Below are 26,108 nucleotides of genomic sequence, written 5' to 3'. Positions count from 1 at the left end.
GTATTTTCAACATAAATTACTTTGCCAAACTTTTAGGGGTTTAACGACTAAACAATGGTCATTTAGGATATCAGCATAGACGCACGAGATGAATCACACAATAGGAGAATGAGTTCAAAGGAAAACATTTAAACTAGGAAAGCTCCCTTATCGCGCTTGACAAACAGCAGCAACTGCTATAATGGATTCTGGGAGATTCAAGTTCAAGCCCAGGAGACGAGCGCTGCGGCGAACTTGCTAAACTCAGTCCTGAGAGACGAAACTTAGTTTTCGCATGCCCCTGCGCGATGGGAATGCAGACTTGATTCGAAAATCGCAAAAAGAACAGTGCTTAATGAAAAGGTGGTCTAAAGACTAAAAAGCTATTCACGCTTAAATCGACCTGCGGCAAGCCAGCGGCACCGGCAAACTTTATTAATTAGTTGTTTTCTTGGTCTTTGTTGGTAATCCTTTTGATTGACGAGACACGTGCAGGAGAGCCGCGTGTAATTATCGATAAGTGAAGACTCGTGGCCAAAGCCGGGCGAATTGCAGGAGCTGCTAGTGGCTGCGGAATGTTGGTGGGCCAAAGTGATTATGCCCACGTGAAATGGCAAACAGACTTTGAGTGAAAGCCAGTTGACAGCTATTTGACGGGTTCGTCATCAACTGAACATTTGACATTCATTATCACATAAGGACGACGATAATTATTCCTTTACACGTTTAGCTGAAAAAGCATGATTAAAACACCATTTTGAAATTATTTTTCTTCTTAATGAACAGTTATTTAGGATTTTTTTAAAACAGAGCTATAATTTTGACAGTTTTAAATTTAACGACTTAGTAAGTTTTAGTGAATTTCCCTGAGTGCATTATAATTAAAAATGGGTTTTGGAAAGATACGAGACTTAATTTTTACTTACGACGAACAACATAATGAAGGCAAGTTCCACAATATTAAAAACTTGGTCAATATTTTGGTCAGAAAATTTGGATTAAAATGACCTATTATAATTAAAAAATCAACGTTAAACAATGAAATTTCAACTATATGAATATTATGTCATTTTTTGCTCAGTTTCATTCAAAACTAAATCCGCTAAATCCTTTTCATTTACGTTTTATTCCTCTCTTTTTTAAATCCTAGGTTGAGTGCTTTATATTTTTTTTTTAAATCTGTAACTAAATATTTTAAAACAATTCATTCTAACAATCACGAATAAAAAAATTCCGTAATATCGATGCTAGGGATGCAGTTGTTATCCCACTTAATCTTTACTGCGATTTGAGATTTATTTTATTTTAAAACAAATGGGCTTACAGTAGTTGTCTTGGAAACAATGTTTACTCGAGCATCGCTGTTTCAATAACAATGATTTCCAAGAAAAAACGGTCGAACGAGCTAGCCATCACCAGCTTATGCAGGATCAACAATGACGAGATAAACGCATTATTCGGACGTAAGCACCACTATCCTCGATTCTCAAAATTGAAAAGCGTTGTACAGTCCAATTTAAGCCCTGCCTACGAGAAATATCGGCGTTTTATTAAAAAATTAATCTCTCTGTCTCCAGCTTGCAATCGATGGAGCAACTGCGTCGGGCACCGCGGACCATGGCCATGCGACACTCGTCCCGCTGCAGCACGACCAGCACAGTCAGGAATAGACTGGCCGAGGACGACAACCGCACCGTCAAACAGGTGATTTACAAGCGGACAAACTTTCCCGATCGCATTTCAAATAGATAGTAGGAAAATCCGGAAAATCTATTCATGGAAGAGTGGAATATTAAATCTCTTCCTGTGCTCTTTTTGCCTGATTAACAGCTCAAAAGCAGGATTATATTCTCGTTAACGCTAAAAACACAAAGGTTGTGCGGGACGTAAAAGCCATACATCAAACGTATTATTGGCATCGCCGCCTCTTTTGTTCACTAGCGTCTCTTTTGCAATTCGCAGTGAGGCTCAGCTGCAAATGCAAAAATTTTGTCTCACGTGGGTTTAAAAAATTCAGCGGCTGTCGCAAGGGTTGACGCTGCAAAAGGGATAAAAAGTGTCGTGGAGACAAAAGTTATGCGTGTGTTGGCATTAGTTATTCACAGTTCGTGCGTGAATAATAGACAGTGGCAAGCCGTGAGCGGTTGAAAGTTAAACACCGCAAAAGAGATTATTTAAATTTGATCTCGCCTCCGACACCGCGTGGAAAACCCGGTCTGCTCTTGTTGTTTTAATCACTTAACTCGCCACCCTACTTTTCCCGGTTCCCAATAAAAGCTTTTACTTTTGACGCCGTAGGCAAACATTCGAAAGGACCTGTTTGAAAGCCTGAACATGTTCCCTGCAACGCCCTTGGTCATTTTAAAACTCGCTGGCATGCGGAAACATTATCTTTTAAACAAAATTCGCTTCGAGAATTCCTGTCCTTTGTAAGCCTATACACACGGACGAGACTGAAATATGTTTCATAAAATATTTATCAAGGAATGTTCCCTCCGCTCTAAGGGTTTTCTGCGTGTTATCGACTAATTATACTGTACGTACCGATTGAAAATGCTTCAAAGCTATTCAAACAAGCTGGAAGATTTCATTATACTTTTCAATATTATTTCTGTCCCAATTTCGCTATGCGACTTCTTGCATTCAGCTGAAAAATTTGGCATCACGGGACCATGAGAATATCTAGAGTTTCAAAAAGTCCTCGGTGCAGAGGCAAGTGATCATTCAATGGGCTGGGTCCTTGTGCGGCCTGGTGCTCTCATATGCTATCCGTTCGCGGTATTATTGGAACCCGGGTTTCAGCATTCGTGCTAGTGCAGTGCGCGCCCTTCCCGGTTCTCGGACAGAGATAAAAAGCAAAAAATAGCACAGTGACTTTTCAATTAATTCAATGCATTTTTTCTCTATCCCAATCAATTTATTTTCTTCCCTGGAAAAATAAGGCCAATCGTGGAGTGAACATTTGCCATTTCAAGCTTTAGAAAGCCGCTCGAGCAAGAAAAAATTCACCATTTGACCTTTTGAAAAACTGCTGCAAAATCAAGCGTAAAAGTGGCTGAATGGGTTTGGCCGGACTGAATGTTTTCCTTTTATCTGAATTTCCAAGCCTTGATCCTTTTCTGCAGTTGAAGGATTTGCATCAGTCACGCGTCTCTTAGTCTCAGCATGTAGAACATAGCACGTTGCTTTTGACGGTTTTCCTAACAGAGTGATAGGAATAGAATAGACCATAACAGCTACGGCAAAATTTCTAGATCAGTGAGAAGTTCTCTCCACCTGTCAATTTGATTAAACTGATGAAACAGCAGAGGCATTACATGTGTTATAAGTTCTATTTTAGAGATGATTGTGCTAACTGGCAGGCACATACAATTTAATTTATATTATGCAGCTCTAAAAAAGCGACGCCTTCAACTTATAAACCAAAATTAGAACCAAACAAGTTGAATTTGATTCAAAAGAGGAATAGTATGGGAGACACGCAGAAAACCTTTCCATGCTGTCTATGAGATCTCCATTACTAATGTTCAAATTGGAGCTACTGCTTTTGCCGCTCGAAACAGTTAATACTGCACATTTTATGAATCCTGCGAGTTAATTGAATAATTCTTGGTAGATTTCAATGAATGCAGATGCAAGCGAGGTTGTCGTATCGAGCAGTTTATTTTTCTACAGGACCTTTTCTTCTCGCTACACACCGAGGAAGCTGCATTTAATTTCTTCTACCCTTAATTGAAGAATAATAACAAATTGGAATGGGAAAACCTCAGAAATAAAAAGAATAAAGTCAAAACTGCCAAAAATACCAAGTCAGGAATTTGAAATAATTTTGCTGATGAAGAATAAACGCATATATTAATTTTTTTACTCGTCATTTCAATTCTTTGACTTTTGGAAATGGGAGCCCCACAAAGTCCAGTTAGCAGCAAATTATAAACCAAAACTTATGTGTGTAAGTGCAGGTGGTGAAAATGCTGATCGCGGTGGTTGCCCTATTTGTGGTGTGCTGGGCCCCTGTGCTGATTGACAACGTACTCACCGCGTACGGAGTGCTTCCATTTATTCGCACGGCCAACCTCAAGCACATGGCCACAGCATTCCACCTCATGGCATACTTCAACAGGTGAGGCTTTTCATAATTTTGACACAAACTTATTGCAAATAATTAGTTCTGACAATTTAATTTAATTTTGCTACAACTTCAAAAGTCATCGCAATATATTTCTACAATGTTCATTACTCACATCTTTGCGCACTATCATTATATGATTTTATAAACTTTGTCATATTCTAAGAGCCAAAATATAGTACGAAAAGACACGAAACAGCGAATTTTGGTGGCCGGAAAAGCCAGGACTGACTTGGAAATGTTGATTTCAAAGCCTTAAATTTCGATTTAAGGATAGAAAATGCGCCACTCGTGGTCGTCCTCTTAAGCGTGTGGCATACTGTATTCGTTGAAGCATGAATTTCCTTTACCAAGACTTGCTAGTAAGGAAAAAGCAACATTTCCATTTCAATTTCCCGCGTTGGCGTAGAAGCAGGTTCGTTTCTAACACATCAAAGTAGTTAATTATTAAGAAAAACAAGAAATTCAACTACTTCCCTCAAAGGTTTGTACGATTAGTTAAAATACAGAGTTCCATATCAATGCAAATACTAAAAAGCACTTTTACCGCCTATATAGACTCCCTCTATTGCCTCAAGATTTACACGCTATGTTTCAAAATCTAAGATAATTATTTGCTTAAATATATTTCCTCTCAAAATTAAAAGGTCATTCATTCAATATTTAAAAGCTCTAAAAAAAGTAGCAATAAAGAATTAAAGTCAACCAAAACCTTGTTTTATCTATAAAGAACTTAACAATTAGTCTAATCTAGAAACAGGTTTCCAATAAATATGACGTTAAACGTTACTTAAAATTAATATAATTCGTCGAAAATCTAAGCACTACATTCAATTTGTTCAATATCGAGATAAATCTTCCCACAACCGCTACAACCATAAAGAAGTTCAACATTTTTAAAAAACATTACTACCATTTATATTTAAGAAAATTTATATTTTTCCCTTCGAACAGCCCGTTTAAATAAAAAATTAAGGCTTGAAGTACACGACGCAGTATTACTTATATTTCATTGTTTACAATTTTCTGTTTGCATCACATGACTGTAAATTGTTTTGTTGCATTGGATTTGATTTTAAGTCTGTTAAAAATTTTATCAGGAAACTTTTGATCATCCAAGTTCACGGCCCTAACGGTATGACTAATCCGTTCCTCTGACAACCTCATGCTATAATTTGCCTGCGCCTTTAAAGGGCAACTTAAATCCTGGTTTGTAAAAAGGGTTGCAGTCAACTCGAAATACATTCATGGTTTTTTCACGAAACCTCAGGTTCTCTGGTTTATGTGGAAGCTAGTCCTATCATGCGGAAAAATTTGACAGGGTTTCAGCAAACCAAAAAGTTCTTTTGTATATTTTTCAGTATTCTGTTTTATTATATCAAAAAACCTACCGTGTTATGCGGTTAATCTCCAAGTAAAAACTCTTTTTTTAATTTTTTAAATAAATTATCTTTTTTAATAATAATTTTTTTAAACTAAGAATATGGTGCAAAGTCTAACCAGTTTTTGCCATCGCTGCAATTGATTTCCCACATCTCAATGAGATTTTATATTAACAGATTTTGTCTGAAAATCCCTCTACGTTCTGTTGAGAGCTTAACAGATTTTGCTGGGTACCTGCGTAGATTTGCTTTGATGTAAAATCAAAGAGAATGCCTGTGTCCAATCAAAAATTTGTTCCAGCTGCATCAACCCAATCGTGTACGGATTCATGTCACGCAACTTCCGCGAGAGTTTCCACAAGGCGCTGGCCAGGTGCTGCCTGCGCCGAAAGGTCCGCCTGCCGCCCCGAGGTACTGTCAGTAGTTTTAATGGAAAAAGACATATGTCCGTGTCGGTAAATTCTCGCACCACTTCTGTCCGCTATGCCGATACCAGGTAACTTGAATCAGACTGAATTTTCCATATATATAGTGCTTATAGTTAGACCGATTAGTCCACAGAAAGCGAAAGCACTATTATATTTTTTCGTTACACCCGCTTTTGATTCCCATCACCCATCATTAATTGAATGCTACTTTTGGTTTTGTTGCATTAAACCCCATGTTTTCCATGCACCGTTCTTTTTTAATTCTACTTTGTTAGCCCCTGCAAAATCTTGATATATGCAATGCGCAGTACTCATTTGTTAAAATGGTTGCATAAGTTTACTCCACCTAAAAATAATTGAGCGTTGCCAAAATCAACGTATTTTTTCTAAACCCATAATTTTTCCTCTGTGGCAGTATTTGTTCAACCAAAATTGTCAAAAACAAAAGGAATTTTAAATAATTTGCGCACCTATTTCGATTTTGCTCTTTCCGATTATCCCTTCAAATAAACCTGCAATATCGTTCCTTGATTGCAAAACAAATAACGTGATGATTATTCGCAATAATACCTCTACCGCATTGACCGAAGCAAAAAATGGGAGGGCAAAAAAGAAGAAAATCAGTTTGCTCAACCAAATCATCATTCCTGCTCTTCTTATTACTTTCCTTGTTTGTGTGCGCCGTGATGCGATCTAAAACGAGACATGTCAATACACTAGTTTTTGCAGAAGCGCCTCGATGAACAGGCCGTACTGACGGGGTCGGCTTACGGTCGGGGCAAACGCAGCCACGGCCTGCGGCGAGCGACTCGACAAAATCAGTGAGTTGGCTGACTCGGTCTCTGACCAGGTCATCCAGCAGACCGAGCAATTCAACGGACTGCACGAGCGGCAGGACCCAATCCAAGAGAGCACCATTTAAGGTAAGCTGTGCCTCCTATTTCCCTACTAATATTAATTTTTAAATCAAGCTTTTTAAGTATATATTTGCTTTAATCATTTTTAAAAGAAAAAAAACAGTGCTAAAATCTCTTGATCAGTACATAGAAGCGTAACAAATGTTATCAAAATTTTCGCAGTAATTAGTAAAAAAATTCAGATTACAAGAATTGCTAAAAAATAGAACTTCTGAGCCAGACAATAAAATAAATAACACTGGAAAATTTTCTTGCTAAAAGAAGAAATCTATTCTTAATATATGCTATTGTGTAAACATGCAACTGTGAAAAAAATAAATCAAACTTTTAGGCTATTTAAAATAAGAATTTGATTTAGTTAAATTTTAATCTATGCATGAAAGTATTTATACCCTAATACATTTTTAGAAGCCTTCAAACATCTATAAAAGGTTGAGATTTGGTACAACACCCTCATATATCAGAATAACTTTGTTGAACTTGTCAAAAAACAAGCAATTATAGTTAACTAACGGTCCAACTTATTTCAAAGTTGAAAATTGATTTTCCAGTAGATGAACAATTTCACGGAAAATCAAATTTGATTAGGTTTCACGTCAGGGGTAACGAACGCGCCAACTTCTGCGTAGCGCGAAATTAGCGACAGGCGGAAAACTTTTGGCAACAATCACGATGCTGGAATTACAATGCAAGAAAAGGTTTTGACTGTTATAAAAGTGCGCGCCCTGCCCCGAAAGGGTGAAAGTAAGAGAAGGAAGGCTTTCTTTTCCCGGCCGCGAATAAAGAAAACTTGAAGCAGTGGAGTTGCAACGAGTGTTCATTGTCGGTCCCAAGTGGGCCGCTTTGTTCCGCTGATTAAGATTTATTCCGCCAACCAAGCGCATTTTTTCCTCTTTCGCCTCGCACAAAAGTGCTTCTCAATTCCTCTCCGAGCGATAAATCGAAACAAAAAGGTAATAAATTTTGCTTTGAGCACAAATTGAACCGTTCAGGAATCATTTGAAAGTCTATTAAAATTGATTGCATTAATGTGGTCATGCAGTATAGTTCATATGTGTCCTGTAAACACTTCTTATTTCTTTTGTAAAAATTATGGGTTACTTTTTAACAATGAGTGTTTAGGAGCTTTCCTTTTTAATTATTTTTTCAAAATTTCCCAACCAGATATGTGCTAATTTACGACTGATTCGCTTAGTTTTGAACAGTTATTGGAGTAATATTCTCCTGGTTGCATTGTATTGAATTCAACACACCTGAAATTTTCTCTTGGTAAAAGCCCAAATAATTAGGTTGGGCAATCGAAAAGAGAAGATTTTCCATCATCAGTCGACAGAACAATGCCTGGTAATTAAAAGAAAAAAGAAACAATCGTTGGCCGTGGATTCTTAATTTGCCAAATGCAAACTTTCTAGATAGCAATGAGATCTTTTCTTCGCTGTCCCTTTTCCCTTTAGTTAAAATGTCGCAGAGAGACTTTCAATTTGTTGTTGGCTTGAAAGAGATTGCGTCTTGCTTCTAATTTGGAGTGTCTCTCAAGGAGGATCGTCCCAATTCAAACGACTTGAATGCTTGTCGGATGCTGATTACGCGCTGCTCGGCAATAACAAGCCCTGGTCGCCGAAGCGATTTTTTTCCAAGGAAAGGGGAAATCAAGCAGCAATCTAAATACATTCAACAGGATTGAAAACTCTCTTTTGATATTGCCTCCATCAAAGGATATTGCCTCCTAAACAGCATGCTTTAACTTAAACGGTTTATGGTTGCACGAATTACGTGCACTACCCAATTCTGCCTGTGATGTGGGCGTTTTAAGGCTTTCATTACTTGTAAGCAATTTTATCTATGAAATCCTTCAATTCCATTTTATACGTAAAAAAGGTTAAGAATTTTAGATGATTTCATTCACAGTAGGTAATTTAGGCATTTTCGCTTTGACCGAGTCCTACAATCACATGATTCGCAATCATTTATAGTGCCTACAAGTTACTGTAAAATCACAAAGAAAATTGTCGACCGTCTCAAATTCGCAACCCTTATTGCTATTAAGTTTTGGCTCGGTAAATTAGATAGAACAACAAATGAAGAGAGACTTTTCCATCAACTGAAATGAAAGTGTTATTTTTGCGCCTCTATTCAGATTATCCCAATAAACTTTGACACCCTTTCAACCAAATAAGCTAGGATGGAAGCTTAAGTTTGGAGTTTTGATTGTTACCCTCGCTTTCTTCCTCTTTTATAAAAGGCAACCATACGAGTTTGCAAGCGGACGCAATTAAAATAATTAAATAAGCGTCACAATGGCTTTTCCCTTGAACCAGGACAATCCCCAGGCGCCAAACTTCGTTTCACAGACCTTTGTTGGCGTAGAAATCTTGTATTTGCGCTGCCCCGCCCAACAGACGGGTAAAAACAGTTTTGTCCGAGAGCGAGGGGAGAAACGCAAACAAGCAAACAAAACAGATTTTATCTCGGGAGCTGTTAGAGGCGGAACCTGACATCCCGTTTGCTTTAACGTTGCGGTGGGTTTGATCTCCTAAAATTGCAGGATTAAATGTGCCTTTATTTTCGTTTCACAGTTATTTACCAACCTCTTATGGATGTTTCAACTGAAAATTTTTTTTTGCAGATACTCACGTTTTAATCTTGACATATTATTACAATCAGAATCAATTTCAAGCCGATGAATCAAATTTCGAGAGCTAGAACAACTAATTTTAAGCATATGCTAGATATTAATCAAATTTTGAGTTTAGATATATTTAGAGCTATTATATCAATTTATTACATATGTTTTTTAAAGTTCGTATATTGGTTTTGGATGCGTTATTCAGACTTTGTAAAATCACCGATCGATTTTCTCCATCAAATTTGTAATACTCTTTTTGAAATTAGCTGGGAAACTGGCTGGTGTTATTTGTGAGGTAAGCGGTACCAAGCTAAATTAGCGCTACGAGTTTTCGCCTTTGAAATCCGTGCGTGTAATCCCTTACACCTATACGCCACTATTGTGTATAGGCTTCTGCGGTAAGTCTAAAATTCCACCTAAACCCTGCGATTTTAAGGTCAGTGAGCCGGTAAACTGAATCCAGTACCAATTAAGCAGGCATAGTAAAAGAGGAGCTGGGTGGGTGGAAATGAGCTCAAGAGATGATTTTTCCGATGCGAAATTTGGTCGTTAGCATACAGATTGGAATTAAGGGCAGACAGCACAAGGTTGGAGATATAAAAAATGCTATAAAAAGCAATTATTTGCATTCAACAAGAGAAGCATGGACTGGAAAGAATTTTTCGATTTTTGTATTGGGACTGGTAAATTAATCATTGAAGATATTTACTAGAATTAAAAAATTGTAATGTAATTTTTATGGCATTAAATATTTACAAAAAGGCCTTTGAATATGCCTAGTCATTACAATTGAACAGCTAAAATTTCTAATGGTATTTACAAGTGAATCTACGCTTAGTGTATTGATTGTGAGTTTAAATCTGAAAAGATCAGGAACAGATTTTTCAATTTCATCATCAATTTTAAACTATACTTTCTTTAAAATTTCACGAATCAATTGTTCTAAAATCTCAATCGACTGGTGATATTTTAACGCTGAAGTTCAAATCAGTCCTTGCAGTGTATTCATTCAGTCATATGTACGCGATTGCATTGATATCTGTGACAATTTTTTGGCTTAGTTTTATTCTTGTTAATAAATCATGCACCATGTAAAATTCGTAAAACTCGCACGTCCTTTTTTGACACTATATTTATCTGAAAAAGGCTAGCGTAGAGGAAAACCAACTTATCGAGATGATGAAGTATCAAGGAGATTGGTATCAGCCCAAAAGATACTATATTTGGGATAATGAAATTCGAATCACGCATCTGCAGTGGATTTGGCCCGAGTTATCCCTTCTCCCTCTCTTATATATATGAAATATCCGTCGCTGTCGGCTAGGAATTTTGTCATCCCGCCGACGACACTCGTGCAGTAATTTTGCGAGCCATTCGGAGAATTTTTATTTCTCCGAAGCTCGTAAGTGCGGCGTCATTTTTTCGTGATATTATTACACCGAGTTTCCTTTTTAGGGCTTCTGGCAATGCCTTTTTTTAACGTACCTCGCTAAACGAATTTTTATGCTGAACAACGATGGACATTCAAAACTCGTTTTTTTTTTCAAAACGTCTTTTGCCTATATTTTGAGGAAGCCAAACATGAAAATGCCTAAAAAGTTTGCGTAAATATTCGCTTTACTAATAAACAACAAAATTATTTGTATTTGGCAAATGTAGAGAAACTTTTGAAAACCGCAGAAGCGAGGAATACTAAACTTTGCTTTAAACTGTTTTCGACAAACCTCAACATGGAGGTAAATTGAGGTCCGATCTATTCATGGCCCTTTGGGTCGGCAACCACAGCCAAAATGGAGCAGCTTGCCCCGTCAGAGAATCTTACGAATCAAGGAGTCCCTGCATTATTAATTCAATTTGCTCATGATCTGCCCATACCAATGGTTTATTTGCTCCCTGTTGTCTCCCATCATCACTATTTTTTAACTCACGATCGGTAACTGAGCATTTTTTAAAACATTTGATTCTACATTTTTAATGAAAAAAAGCTTAACTAATTTTTAACGTGCATACATTTGAATAGAAACCCTTCTAAAGAGCTCTCATCGCGACTAAAAGGGTGTAAAATAAAAAATATCTGGCCGGAAGTAATAATTTTTCACGCGAGACACCTCCGAACAAATGAGTAGCGACGGGGGTTGAGCGCGTTTGCGCGCAAGTGCTGCAACATTATTAATGGAATCCAATCAATTATTACAAGAAGACACCCCACTTTTCCTAAGCGTGCTCATGACAGGCATTAATTACGCAAGCAAGATTGATGCGCTCGCCGAGTCCATTGATTAAAAATTCATGAATGAGATGCGCGCGCGCTCCCACATCTATTTTCCGCGCGATGCGTAATTATCGCCGTTCGAGCGCAAAATAATGTATTTACATCCCTTTCCGCTGGGCCGTGTCGGCAGCATCCTTCTTGTCTCTTGCAAACTAACCAAATTAGCCCGCTTTTAACAGTTGGCGGGGTAATTAGCGTGAAACACGCGTCCTACCCTTCTCCTAAGAGGAAATTGCGCTCGCATTTTAATGTGGTTTTTGCTGTAACAGGAACGGTAAAAATTCTGCCTGCCAGTTGTTGTCCTTGGTCATACCAAAAGAGAAGGGACGGTCAGCGCAAAAAGGTTTTAGTTGAGCAAGACATAAAATGCGGTCGGCCTGACATGAGGCATACCCTTATACCCTTCTGATAAAACAATTAGTTAACAATCGAATCCGGAAATAGCTGGCTATAAAAGGCATCAATAAACTGTTAAAAATACATATTTATTCAGTCTAACTTTTTTATTTAGACAACCAACCAAATAGGCATTTCTAATTTTAGAATCTTACTTATCAAGGAGGGAATTGTACTGTTCAAAATATAGGATAAAATCTCATATTTTTATATTTTTTGAAAGCCTCAAGTAAATGATTAGGTCAGCGTCCTTTTCTTGTTTTTTCAAAACTTTTTTGCAACTGAATGCTGTAACTCACTTGTAAATTAGCACAATTAAATTGTAGTTTTGACAATTAAAGAAATATTATCTCATTAACAGGATGCCAGAAATTTGATGAGGAAAATTTCAACCTAAAATCCGTCTATAGAAACAGTGTGACGATATCCCGACATTGACAAACACAGAGTTATTAATTTCATTTTGAGTTTATCGTCGTGCTGCCAAATAGAATTGCCTCGTGCGGTGATTTATGTAAATGGAGGCAATTTGTATCCTTTGTTATGCTGATATTTCATGAAATTTTTTCTTCTTTACGCTCAAAAACACAAAATGGAAAAGCTTTTATGTATTCTTTTTTACAGCTCCTTTTCGTCTTTTATTCAATAATTACAAATTATAGACCTTTTTTAATATTTTCAATTATGACTAACTATAAAAGGAAAATAAGTTATTGGTATGGATAGTAATTGGAAATTTCCTTGTTGCAGAAGTCATTTTTAATTTCTCAGTAAACTAAATCTCATACACATCTGATATCCTAAAATTATAATAATTCAAATTTTATATTTAGTTCTGTAACCCAAATTATTTAAAATATGACCGTTTCCAATCTCACATTCAATTGAAGAAATATTAAGTCAAGGTCTTTCAAATGTAATATCGCGAAAAACACTAGTATTCCTCTAATTACACGGATCAAGTAGCTCAATTTGAAGCTACCAAGGTTTGGCAATAATTTGGCCAGACGATGAACGCATGAGTTGTTTTATCTGCCACAAATCAGATGGGAATAAAGTCTCGTCAAAATCGAGTTAGCAGAATCATTACCTCATCTCCCCGCTGTGCGCGAGGAAAAATCCTTTGAGCGAATTTTCGTCATCACGGCGCAAAGTTACGCTCGCTTGTGAATTTTCGGGTCCGATGATTTACAGTATATTCACTTTTTAAAACAGGGCAAATAAAGGCGTATTTGTTTATGGGCACAAACACACATCGCTGAGTTTCGCAGACAACTTTTTGTACGCACTTGTGTAAACAAGTGAGGTGACAGAACGAGCAGACACTCGTGCGAAAAACTGACGCCCACGGATGAAAATTGAGCACTCGCAGCAAAAAGAGAGAGACCAGTGCGTGCAAACAAAACGGGGTTGGCACCATTTCAAACACCTTTTTCGCAGGTGTCGCAAATGTTATTTTGCCAGCACTTTTTATTTTCTGGCGACGGCTGCTGAAGAGGGCTTTTGGACGAAAGAAAATTTTTGGCGCAATTCACTCACAACTGAAATTCGGAGGAAATTATTTAATACAAACTTTTTGAAGTCTCACGAACGGGTCACATCAGATTTCTTTGAAGTTTATGGCTGTGTTTTTATTTTTTGTTAAGCAAGTCTTGAAAACCTCGCCTCTTTGTTAACTTATATTTCTCTGATTATCCGAATAAAAGTTGGAAACAAATTTTATCTCTTGTAGGGGGTTTCTTTCATAGGTCGAGGAGTCTTAGAATTTATTTTTAAAAAGAACACTTTGCAATTAAAAGTCTTAAAGTCTAGCTCATATATTTTCTTTGAATACTTGATATAATAATGAACTTGGGTCAAAAATGTTTTGGGAGCAACTTGAACTTGTTAGCTTCTTCAAATTCAGTTCAAATAGTTTTTATTCAAGTGATCGAAAACATATTCAGGGGATTTTGGAATCATAGAATAAATACTTGAGAAGTATTTTTTAAGATTAATTTTCTTTTCTTTTATAATTTGAGGATGATTGCTAGTTTCTATCAAGTTTTTTTCTCTCTCCTTTCAATTAATTGAAAATGTTCAAGATCAATACAATTTTGAACTTACTCGCATTGTGCCTCAAACTAAACAATCACCAATGAATTATTCATACCTTCATAATTTTCAGTTTGGATGTATTTGTTTTTATAAACAAGAAAACCCTTAATTTGATTTCTTCTCAAATCAACGAATTACAAAGACGTTGAATTTTGCCACTAATAAAGAACCGGAAATATCAAAACATTGTCTTGTTCATTATATGAGATGTTTCGCGTTTATCATTTTTATGATGTACACACAAACACATCTCACTTCATTTCCTGCTTCATGAGTTTGCTGCCTTTCACTTTTATGAGAAACACAGCTCTTCAAGTGAGAAAAAAAAATGAAGAAAAATAATTTTATATTCGCAATATGCGAAATGCAGCGCTTTTGTTACACAACAGCTCGCACATGCGTGCTCTCTTTATTAACATCAGAAGGCGTTTTCGACATTGCTCGGGCGTGTGATGCGTGAATTATTGTGACTGACGGCATTACTGCCACCTCGCTGCGAAATGAACGTCCCGCTGTGTGCAAAAGGTACATTATACGAGCTCTTGAAAGAAGTAGTAGTGTCGTTGTTGCCGTGCATAATGGGAGTCCCTCTCTCAACTCTGATTGCAGCAGCAGAGAAAAGTGCTTTTGCTTTCTTAACGGCAGAGAAACCACGAGAAAAGGCGACAGACGACAAAAATATCGCTTTCATCTATCTCTCTATCTTTCCATTTAGAAATCGCTTGACATCGTCGGCGTTATTCATGAAAATCAATGGTCGCCAGCGAGGAGGCCACTGCACGATGAAAAAAATTGTGCCAGTTGAAAAAGTCGGCGGCTGGAAATCCTAATTCTCCTCCAGACATCCTCATTGCCGGAAGGTTTCTAAATCTGTGTCTGCCGGAAATCGCTGTGGCATCGCAATAAATCACGCAGAAGTGGTGTATTTATGCGGCACCACCAACTGGGTTCAAAGCATTTTTAATATGAAAAATCAGAGCGTCACGATTCGCTCCGTACCGATCTTTTTGGCTGTCTATTTCTATTAGATTATCAGATAATTTGATTTCTATCTCTGTCAATTACAAAGTGACTGAGTTGAGTCTACGTCTTAATCAACATAATTAAATCTTGAAGCCAAGGCGAATCGTCAACAGGCTTATGAGAGTTACGGTACATCGATCCAACCGGGCTACATTTTCCTGAGGGCATGCTCTTTACCGCATATTAAATTCCCGACAATTGACTACTTCTATGCTTCATTTAGCGTGCACGAATCAAACGTTCTTGGCATCTTCAATCAAAGCATTGCAATGCACATTTCTTGGAAAAGCAATAAAGAACATTCCATATCCAAAGTAGTTTTATGAAGCTCTCGTAAACTGAATAATTATAAAGTAATTTTATTTCACCATAATTTCAACTTCCTGTGTTTTTAACACAGCTAACAAAGTGTGGCGCGGTAAAACTTCATTTTGTTCAAATTCGTTTTAACAGCCTTACTGCTTCTGTTCTTGAAATGTTTCGGAATTTATATTCTAACATCTAGTTTTTCTATGATTTATCATTGAACTCCAAATTAAATTATTAACGAGGAAAAATTCGAACAAATATTAACACTACCAGAAATAGACTCCTAAATAGTTTAGGTTATGCAACCGGCTGCACGCAAGTGCTGCACAAGTTGCATAATTTATCAAAATAATTACAAATTAAATGTAACAAATTGTACCAGTATAGTATTTAGTACAAGAAAAATCAAAGTGGGGTATGATGGGGTGAGTCTAATTATTAATTGATTTTACAATGGCTACTCTCATAGGCAAATAGTATATGAATTGAAAGCGAAAAATCACAAAAAGAAAATAATATCACACGCTTTGTACTGAACAGCGGCTGTTTCGGCCCCGCAGGCCTCATTAGCAGGATTAGCAGTAATTTACTTCAAAAGAAAATTCAAAGCCACAGTACTAGCTGCAGAGAATTTTGAATCAGCGTTCGATGAAATCGTCCTCCTGCACACATCTCTGCGAGTGTAAACGAAAAGAGCAGTGAAATTGACAACTCGAATCTCGAATAGAAATTCCTATTACAAATATTCAACCAGGCCCAGGCCAAAAATAAATTTCCGACCAATTAGCCATCCATTCCTATGAACTGCCTATTTGAGTGGCCATTGCAAACTCAACGGTTAATTGTTGTACATATATTTTTTTGTTAAACAGGAAAAAGCAGATTCGTTTTTTCAATTTTATAAATTTTTTTTAATTTTAGCCGTAACAGCTATGATGATTGAGTCTGTAACACGGCGTTCGCGGACAGAACAGAGGCGAAACGCATGCTAGTTGGAGTGGAAAACAAAAACAAAACTAGAAGGCAGCTTGTTATGCTCTCTACAGCCCGCGAGTCCAAAGCGAGAGAGTCGAAAATAAGCGAGGAAAAATTGTCCCGCGGGGCTTATGCCAAACGAACACGTTTTCCACTCGGTTAAGCGTGCTCATTATTTTCTCCTCTGCATACTCTGCACGCGTCATGCTCATTTGCAACGAAACTATTGTCCCCATAATAGCTGTGCGATGACGAAAGCAGGTAGCATAATCGCGCAAAAGCTGCGGGCGGCCACCAGATTAGCTCCTGAGTCGGAGCGCACAGCCAGGTGCCTCAGCTTATTGTTTTAGCTCAAGAGCGAGGCAACGAGATCATAGGCAGTTGTTGAAGTTTATGTCCCTTGTCACTACCACGCAAATTGATATTAAAGGGTTCCACTTTATCTAATTTCTCATTCTTGGTTTGCATTGCTGTACAGCACGTTACGACAGGGTTCGCCACATTTTTTAAACAGGCTTTTATCAGATTTAAAAATTGGAATAATCAGGCTGTGACAAAATGTATTATTCAACATTATTGCAGGTTCAAATTATAAAACGATATTTTTTGTTCTCGAACCATCGACATTATGAAAATAATGTTCCTACTCCCCTTATCAACAGTTTCATCCTCTTTAATTCTCCGGGATTTCGGCGGTTCTTTAAAAAAAACCTCTTGAGCGTAATAAAAAAGATAGCTGTGCTGAGGAAAATGTCTGGAATTCCGATTCAATATGGAAAAAGATTTGTTGCAGGGCAGGGATCGATGTAATACGCCAGCAGAGCTCATTTTTGGGATTCGGTTTAACAACTGAACATTACACTGGGGAGGGCAAAACATGCTTGAAAGAGAAATGAATATTTAAAACGATGATTTTTGTTGCGCCTCATATAGTGTTCCCTGACACGTAGTGTAGCAGATGGCAGTTGCTCTGATCTCTTGCTTACTGAATTCCTCAAGCAAAATTGTGTAGCATTACATCTGTGCGTCTTCGTGTTTCAGAGAGTTCTCAGCGAAGGCATAGCCCGCCAGGCAGCCCATTGCCCGCAAACTAATGTGCTTCTCATGACGGCGGCAAGACTTGCTAGTGTCATCGCGCCGCCCCAGCCCCCAGCAGGCAGTAGTGAGGAGCGACAAAACTCGCCATTGCAGGAACAATTAATATCAGTAGCGCATGTATTGCCGACTTCGCAGTCAAAATTAAGGAAAATTGTGCTCCCCGTGCCAAGGAAATGCGTCGCACAGACAAGTGTTTGCACTTATGCTCAAAAGGGATGAGAACAATATCATAAATTTAACGAAATGTTTCATGTGTGGCTGAAGCATTCCACTCTTCTTGCAAGATGTTTTATCCAGACTCTTTTAATTTAGTTTATTCCTATATTTTGTTGTTCTGATTGGAAGAATGCAAGTTCAGTGTTTTGGTGGTTATAATAGTTATATGTAGCAAAGCATGTCTTGTGCGAAAATTGAAACTGATGGATTTCTTCACTCTGTAAATGTTTACTTATCTGTGATGTTGTGGAATATTTAAATGATCTATACGTCAATAAATTGAGAACGTTAATTGAGTTGATTGACTTTTCCACTTTCATTCCTCTAAGTTGTTCGAGTAGCTGCATCAAAACAATGGAGTTTTTAAATACTTAATAGGTTTGGATAAATTACCTTTATTTGCTTTAGTGATTATGTTTAATTTAAAAGAAATTGCGGTAGTTCAAAGTAAATTTGTGCAAATATTTTTATGATTTCTAAGTCATTTAGCAGACGACTTTATGAGAATTTGGCTCAACGTGAATTGTTCTAGTCTCTGAAATAGCAACGGTCGTTTTTCTGCTTATCTATAGACGCTCACCGTCTGCGAAAAAATACCAAACTTTCACATTGGTAAACTGCAGTGATTTTCATTTGAATTATCAAGCAATTTCCTAATTTCGTGTTTGTATACTCGAGCGATTTTAGGTGGTGTATTGCAAAAGAAACAATTTGAGTTTTTAAGAAAAGAATCTAATAAATTCTCTCTTACACATGGATTTTTCTCAAAAAATGCCATCACATACCTCATACACAACAATGGAATGAAATTACTCATTTTCAAGAAAAAAGGTGTTAACAAATTGTGCAGTTTCGTTTTCTCTCAACATCAGGATTACGTTCACATTCATTACAAAATACAGTTGTGTGTCAGTTTCCTTTTGCAAATAAATAAACAATAAATTTATAAACTCCAAAACTATTAGTCTGATTTAGAAGCTCACACATTCGTAATTTGGAAAGATAATTTCGCAGATGAAATTAAAACTGAGGCCTCAGAATGCAGAAAGTAACAACCATCGGAAAAGGCTTGGTTTTCAAATTAGTCGAGCAAGGCCCCCCGAAAATAGATCAAATGATTGAATGAATGAATGCACGACACGCAATTACAGCTCATCCTTTCTGGTAATGTCATCGTCATCATTTTCATCTTCCTCCTAGAATTAGAAGGTGGCATCAGTACGGAATTCTATTTAGGAATTTGAATCTGCCAAATAATTAGCAAAATCTTTTCTGACAATTAATGTAAGCAATCAATAGCAAGAAAATTGCAACGAATTACTTGGCAGATGAATTTGAATCACGTGCTCATAGGGTTAGAAAATGATATAAAAAGGATCAAGGAAAATATATACAAGAGGATAAAGAATGTAAAAAAATGCACATTAAGCTTTTTACACTGTATTAAATGCGCGCTTTTGTTTAAGATTATAATCAAAGGCAAGACAGATAGATCAGATAAATAGATTATAAGCGAGTGAAGAGACAGAGGGGGCAAGGAAGGTTAGCTACCTCGGACTCATGTTCCTCTTTTCCTTCAACAAATTCAGCAAGCCCTTCAAGAGTTCTGGCTCCTTTGTACTCAACCACCTGGTTAGTGCAACAGAGATAAGTGAACTTTCACTAAACTGAAATAGGTTATGGCTTAAAAGCATGCACACATTTGAAAAAGAACAGCTCCTATTCCGCCACTGAGAAGAGAAATTAACAAAATAAAATTGGTTAATTTGGGATTGAGGATAGGCACGTGATCTTCATCCTAGGCAAAGGTCTACCTCATCAGGAGCGGCCTGGCCGTACTCGCCGTTGGTTTCGATGAACTTGGTCATGCCGTCCAGCGTCCTCTCGCCATTATACTCAACAATCTATTGCATGGCCAAAAAATGTGTAAAGCAAAACCTTTTTTGGATATATATTAGGTTTTAAAAACAAAAAATTAATCGGCCTTTACCATGAAAACATGAAAAATCAATGTCTGGTGCAAGCATTGTGCCACCAAGTGCCGCACTTTTCTGTTGAATCTTAAATTTGTCTACTAATTCATTCAATGCATGTTCTGGATTGTAATGTGTTCCATACTAAGTACTCTGATTGAATGGGTCGCAGACATCAATTTTTCTGTGGTGACTGCATTATCTGCTACTACAGAAAAAAACCGTGGCTGCATTTATTTTACCTTACATTATTTAAGTTGTTGATTGGTAAATTGAAAATTTCATTGCAATTCAAACTTAATTTTAAGTGAACCATGCATAGGTTGTTTCAAATCTTACCTTATTATCACCCTTCTTGTAAAGCTTGATTGTGGGGAAGCTGGAAATCTTGGTGTGCTCCAGTTCATTGGCTGTGGCGTCCATCTTGGCAATGACTACAGATTCGCTGTCCTTGAACTTCTCTCCCAACTAAAATTAAATCAAACTAGTTAGACAACGAAAATGCAAATATCAACACACAAAAAAAGCATTATTTTTGTAAATAAGCTCAGCTCTTCTTAGAGGATAAATGCAAAGTAATCGTCACAAGTTTCAGTTTAACAAATCATCATAGCTTAATTTTTCCCCTAAAACCAATGGCAAACTGAGACTAACCTGTTCATAAATGGGAACAAGCTGCTTGCAGTGTCCGCACCATGGTGCATAGAACTCAACAAGAACATCCTTATTGGTGTCAAAGGCGACAGCGTCAAAGTTGGTGGCAACAAGCACCTTCACGGGGTTCTTGTCCCAGTCTTCAGGGAGCTCTTCAGACAGCAGGTGTTGCTACAAGATAAATTTAGGTAAGAATATGCCCCGTAATGCAAAAATGAAGGGAAAAATAAAGTTCGAATTAAGCTCAGTTCTTCTTAGAGGACAAAATGAGAATCTTCAATGATATCAGAATTTTTATTTCATCACGGCAAAATTTGAAAGCAAAATTTGTGAGTAAATTTTGAAGTGATAACTAACCTTGAGCTTTCCCTCAACAAAGTCTTGCACAAACTGGGCGATGATTTCCTCAGAGAGCTCGCCAGACTCAGGCTTGTACTTGGCCATGTCCTCTTCGAGCTTGATCAGTCTCATGGCAGGAACCTCCTCCTTCTTCATGCCGAAGAATTCAAGGATCCTCTGGTGGCTGTCGTCATCGGCATCAATGGTGACAAACAAGACCTACATAATTAAAACCCCACATTAAAATCAAGAAATTCAGCACAAATTTGAATCAATAGTAATTTTTAAAAGCTTGGCGAAGTTGAATAAAAAGTTTCAATCAATTACCTGTCCCTTGTGCTTCTTGGCAACGTTGCGGGTGCCTTCAAGGTACTTGTCGAAGTGTCCAGCTTCCTTGGAGAAGAAGAGCAGAAGGTGGGAGCGGATTTCGCCACCGAAGATCTTCTGGGCGGTGTCATGGTTGAACTCGACAACCAGTGGTAGAGCCTCAGAAGAGACGAACTTGGTCAGAGCGTCAGGGGCAAGTTCACCCTCGAAATCGACACGGTTGTCATCAAACTGTTAACAAAAATTAAGGTTGGACAAATTTGCGATTGTTGATTTATTGATATGTACCTTCTTGAAGAGGACAACCTTCTCGCCCTCAATGCCGTACTCAGAGAATACAGAATCGTCAGAGGTGATTCCGAAAGGATGGTCATCAATAGCAGAGGCAGCGGAGAGGAAAGCCTTGGCACCATCGGTGGTCTGATCCTGCAGCACAGAGGTTAACACTTGACACTAAATCCTCCTTAATGAGCATAAATCTAATTTTTAAAAAAATACGCGTAAGCGTATTATATTTTTAATGGTTTTGAAGAATACTAAAATAGAATAAGCTAGTGTCTCTTTACCTAATTTGAACTTAAAGTGAGGCCGCCATTCAGAAACACTTAGGTTTAATAATAATTTAACATACAATTTTGCCTCCTTACCTAAAATGGCGCGAGAAAAAAGAGGCCGCATATTGTCAGCTGCAAAACGCAACCAGCGATCACCTATTCTGACCGATAGATAGAAAAAGGCTATACCTTGAAAAAGCCGATGACGCAGACGTTGCTGCCCTCGACGAAATCCTTGGCGGCGTCGACTGACTCCAGGGTCTTAGCGGCCGGGCCAGTCTTCTTCTTCAACCAGCTGACGATGTCAGCCGCCTGGCGGCCGCCGTTGTACTCGACAGGGTTGCCGCTGCGGAAGAACTTGAGGGTGGGGTAGCCGCGCACGCTGAACTCCTCGGCCAGCTCAGGCTCCTCGGTGGCGTCCACCTTGCCAAGCTTGATGTTGGAGCCTTCCGACTCGAGGGACTCGGCCGCCTTTGCGTACTCAGGGGCCAGGGCCTTGCAGTGACCGCACCAGGGGGCATCTGAGGTGGAAAATAAAAAAGCGTGGTTTATTTCGTAGATATGATACCGCAAATGCTTTATTAAATTGGTTGTCAGCTTTGTGGGTCAACCATGAGATTAAGTAAATATTATGTTGCGGTTGTAAAATTTAGCTGATAAGGAAAAATTTTAATATTCGACCAAGTCAAAGATTCAGGAGAAAACTTGACCTGGGCAATAATTTCTCACTAACGTGTTTCAAATTTTGAAACTAGTTTTTTCCCGTTTAGATAACACTATCATTGTTATTTTGAACAAAACTTTAGATAACATTATCAACAATTCAAAATAAATTAGGGTGTAAAAAATGTCATTGATTCTTAAAACTATATAAATAAAACAAGAAGAAAAAGTATTCACTCCAAAAATAGGTAACTAAATTCAATGGCATGATATAACTGGGTTAAGGGAACACGTGGCACTTGGCATCAGGTCAAAGTCCGAATCTGACACAAAATTCGGCGGCTAATATTAGAAAAGCCGCCACTTTGACAGGCGAGTGCCAGAGGACAAGACCAGCGAAGCGCGTTCTCCTGATAGAATTGCTCACAAGGTACATTCCAGCATTCTTTCCAGTCCAGCACGCGCTCTTTATCAGCCCAAGACACGTATTCGAGAGCAGAGAGATTGCGACATTGTTGGGAAATTATCTGCTGCTATTATTGTTATAAATTAGGCGCGGCGGGCGCAGCAAGTATGTTAGTCTCCTCTGCTCTTTCGCTCGCCAGGGTGAACAACCTTAACCAAGGTCGCAAACCTGACGGCCACGCGTTGCTGCCTTTTGGATAAAAACTTTGCACTTTGGTTGGCAGAAAGTGAGACGTGTCGTTCCAAAGGGTTATCTTAGTAATTGCCAAAAGCAGTGAAATGTAAAAAGATAAATATTTAATTTTAGCCAAATAGAATTCTCCAAATAACGTGAGACACTAGTAAGGCCGATGGCCATTATATTTTTACGAAACTCAAAGAGGGCGTACTAAATTTGTAATATTGTTTTTCGGTGTTGTTGGAATTTTGATTGTGAGTTCCAGCATACTAATAATACTATCAACTACATAACTGGTGTGTTTAATACAAAGAAACAAACATTACTGACGCAAATTGAGTAGAAAACGTCCTATTGAAAGGAGCCTGATTGCAAGTCAATTATTTCACCCAGATATTAATTCCGAGAACGAGTTTGTTAGAAAGTAGTGTAGCGTGGGAGCGTCTTCATCTCGCTGTGTGTGCGATGCATGGCAACAGTGGGTTGAGATGGAACCGGCGGCCACGTCACTCCTGCCGCTCCAGGCCCGATGGAAGAAAAGAAACACCACCAACGCCCCCGAGTGATCAAGGGTGCTTGTTCGTCCTACTCACAGTCAGAGCCTACGCGGGGTGCCTAATTTCCCTCCGGGGTGCATGCCAATCAAGCCGGCTTATTCAAGGGGAGAAATTGTCATCCATAAAAATGCTCATGATGTGGATCAATTTCCTTTGTTAATTTTATTTCACCACACATCATGATGTGGCAAAAGAAGAAACAAGAGGTTCAAATTTAATCTTATCATCTTTTGTGGATTTTTCCCAACATATGTACGATATGTACATACGTGACAGGTTTTTTAACACTTCTCAAAGGTCGTTATAAATTAATTATTTTATTGCTGACGTGTATTTTCGCGCAATAACAGTCACTGTCATTATCATTGCTTTCGCTTTAACTCAAATTCATCACATTGTTAATTGTCCTCTTAAGAGTTAGTTTTAGTAGTGCAACAATATTTTTTAATTATGAAAGATGAATTTTATGTCACAATTTATCCTTAATAACCCACGAGTATCCGAGGTCAAGGGCAAAGTATGTAGCCCCAGGACCTTTAAAAAGCCGGCTGCCGTTTCACGCCCAACCGTTAGTTTGCTTTTCATAGCATTTCAACTAAATTTAAAAAATAGCTCCAAATTTCTCGTAGAAAATATATCAGTTTAATCGAAAAATCCAACTTACAAAATTCGACGAGGATGAACTCGTTGTCGGCAACTGCTTTCTTGAAGTTTGCCTTGTTGAGCACGAGAACACCGTCCTCCGTCTTGATTTCCTCGTCGGCCCTTGATGCAAGGGCCAAGAGCAAAATTACGAACACAGACCGGACCATCATGGATATTTTCCAGAAGTAATTCTGCTCGAAATCGGTGTCACCCCCTGATTTTCCGGTGGAAACGTAGCGGTCGCCGACAAGACTAACCCAATCCTACAACGTGTCCAAAGCCGAAAAACATGGAAGTGATGGAGGAGCGTGTTGGCTGCTTATTGGCTTCAGGCCGATCATGTGACCCGAATGACGTCACGCGCTTTACTGCGCTGAAATACATAAGCCAACCAAACAAAGTAGCGCGCGCTGGAGAATTTTATTGTAAAACATAAACAAACAAAAAGCAGAATCGCAGATGGCCAAACCCGAAGTTAGCGAAAGAAGTGTAAGAAATAGCTGATTATATAATGTATTAACACTTTTTCAAACTAATAAATGTCATAGGAATCCTAGGAATCTTTTTTTTGTAAATATTTTTAATTGTGCTCAATTTTCCAGTTTCCAGTTGAAAAATGACAGCTCGAGATAATTGTTTTGTCACATCAGAAATCCTACCTCATTTGGACCGCGATGAAAAGGCCGAGTCAGTTGTGAATTCAGATTGTAAGGTGTGGCTGCAGAAAATCGTTCCGACCATTTGATATTATATTTCTCTTGTTTAAGATGTTGTTTCAAGATTTCCCTTCTACACACCAGTCCTGGAAATAAGTTCCGAGCATATTGTGGACGATGACGGCGATTTGATTCTAGATAGACGAGAAAATGTCATTTCTATCGAGCACGGCAAGTCAACCTCACTGGACAAAGTTGGTCTTCAGGTGTGGAGAGGAGCCCTTCTGCTGGCAGACTGGGTTCTCCACAACGCAAACCTTTTGTTGAATGCCACCGTTCTTGAACTCGGATCAGGCACTGGTCTTACTTCCATTGCAGCTGCCATGGTTGCAAAAGAAGTTATATCAACAGGTTAAATGATTTTTACAAGTTCAATTAAAATGTAATTAATTTTCATATTTTTCAGATGCAAATATAGGGAAAATTTTGCCGCTCATTGAAGCAAATTTTAATAGAAATTCAGACACTCTGAGAAGCTCTTTCAAAGTGATGGAATTTGATTTCTTTGCTCAAGAATGGTCAACCGAGTTGAAAGATGCTGTTTCAAGAACCAATGTTGTGATTGCAGCAGATGGTAACATGATTAAATGGTCTTAATTAATAGTTTTAAAAGTTAAATTAATTTCTTTGTAGTTATTTATGATGACGATCTGACCGAGGCATTTGTGTCCACCCTTAAACGTATCATGAGCCAACCACCAGCTAAGACTGTAATCATGGCTTTGGAGAAAAGGTGAAATTTAAGGGTTTTAAATTATTTCACATGGTCAACTGTTTCTGTCTCAGGTATGTTTTTACTTTAGAAGATCTCGACTCTGTTGCCCCTTGCTTTGAGCATTTTCTGAGATGCATTGGAAAACCTGACTTTCCATGGAAGGTAAATTTGTGGCTTTGGTATTTTTGATTTCTCATAAATAATTATCTCTATAGTTGGAGACTGAAAGTTGTGATTTTCCCCAATACTTTAAATATGATCGGACAAAGGAATTGGCGCTATGGAAAATTTCGTCAATGTAATGCTAAATATTTTTCAGGATTATATTTTGTGTTAAATTAAAACAATTATCAACATAAACTTGTGCAATATTTTTTGTCTTCCGTATAATTTTAAGCAGAAAAAATATAATATGATTAAATTAGTATAGAAGGAATAATAATATATAGCAGTTTCCATCAAGATAACTGTATAG

At 38.0% G+C, this 26,108-nt stretch overlaps 3 protein-coding genes and 1 non-coding gene across 11 annotated transcripts in view; 2 read left to right on the top strand and 2 right to left on the bottom strand.

Annotated features, from left to right (window-relative positions):
• The window catches only part of LOC135939030 (gastrin/cholecystokinin type B receptor-like), a 56,546-nt gene extending 37,710 nt beyond the window's left edge, over nucleotides 1-18,836 (top strand). The window contains exons 5-9 of one of the 3 annotated variants that reach the window (XM_065483157.1): nucleotides 1,557-1,683; nucleotides 3,942-4,102; nucleotides 5,792-5,901; nucleotides 6,648-6,841; nucleotides 17,575-18,836. In XM_065483157.1, the coding sequence (XP_065339229.1) occupies nucleotides 1,557-1,683; nucleotides 3,942-4,102; nucleotides 5,792-5,901; nucleotides 6,648-6,661 (412 nt within the window). In that variant the 3' untranslated portion in view covers nucleotides 6,662-6,841; nucleotides 17,575-18,836. Of the gene's footprint in view, nucleotides 1-1,556; nucleotides 1,684-3,941; nucleotides 4,103-5,791; nucleotides 5,987-6,638; nucleotides 6,842-17,574 lie in introns of all 3 variants that reach the window. The other 2 variants (XM_065483155.1, XM_065483154.1) reach the window with 2 other exon arrangements.
• On the bottom strand, nucleotides 18,564-24,372 carry Pdi (protein disulfide isomerase). 2 transcript variants are annotated; one of them, XM_065483152.1, is made up of 9 exons: nucleotides 24,222-24,372; nucleotides 21,884-22,215; nucleotides 21,429-21,566; nucleotides 21,141-21,371; nucleotides 20,832-21,032; nucleotides 20,475-20,645; nucleotides 20,160-20,288; nucleotides 19,662-19,751; nucleotides 18,564-19,043 (listed from the first exon to the last, which is right to left on the bottom strand). In XM_065483152.1, the coding sequence occupies exons 1-9, from the start codon at nucleotides 24,370-24,372 to the stop codon at nucleotides 18,993-18,995; spliced, it is 1,494 nt and encodes a 497-aa protein (XP_065339224.1). In that variant the 3' UTR covers nucleotides 18,564-18,992. The 2 variants fall into 2 exon arrangements, with proteins under 2 accessions (XP_065339224.1, XP_065339225.1); XM_065483153.1 differs by lacking the exon at nucleotides 19,662-19,751 and adding an exon at nucleotides 19,399-19,476.
• LOC135941583 (small nucleolar RNA SNORD61) lies at nucleotides 20,715-20,783 on the bottom strand. The gene has a single exon (XR_010574998.1). It is a non-coding gene; the product is annotated as a small nucleolar RNA SNORD61 (small nucleolar RNA).
• Nucleotides 22,711-26,007, top strand: LOC135939032 (methyltransferase-like protein 22). 5 transcript variants are annotated; one of them, XM_065483161.1, is made up of 7 exons: nucleotides 22,711-22,787; nucleotides 24,805-24,909; nucleotides 24,970-25,269; nucleotides 25,325-25,492; nucleotides 25,552-25,651; nucleotides 25,705-25,795; nucleotides 25,849-26,007. In XM_065483161.1, exons 2-7 carry the CDS (start codon nucleotides 24,819-24,821, stop codon nucleotides 25,933-25,935), a joined length of 837 nt encoding a protein of 278 aa, XP_065339233.1. In that variant the 5' UTR covers nucleotides 22,711-22,787; nucleotides 24,805-24,818; the 3' UTR covers nucleotides 25,936-26,007. The 5 variants fall into 5 exon arrangements, with proteins under 5 accessions (XP_065339233.1, XP_065339234.1, XP_065339235.1 ...); XM_065483162.1 differs by having other exon boundaries at nucleotides 22,720-22,787; nucleotides 24,812-24,909; XM_065483163.1 differs by having other exon boundaries at nucleotides 22,728-23,572.
• Nucleotides 26,008-26,108: the final 101 nt, after the last annotated feature.

Source organism: Cloeon dipterum, chromosome 3 (genome assembly GCF_949628265.1).
Source record: "Cloeon dipterum chromosome 3, ieCloDipt1.1, whole genome shotgun sequence".
In the NCBI taxonomy this organism is placed as follows: domain Eukaryota; kingdom Metazoa; phylum Arthropoda; class Insecta; order Ephemeroptera; family Baetidae; genus Cloeon; species Cloeon dipterum.
Note: the sequence above shows the minus strand (reverse complement) of the source record. Positions and strands in the feature narration are given on the sequence as shown.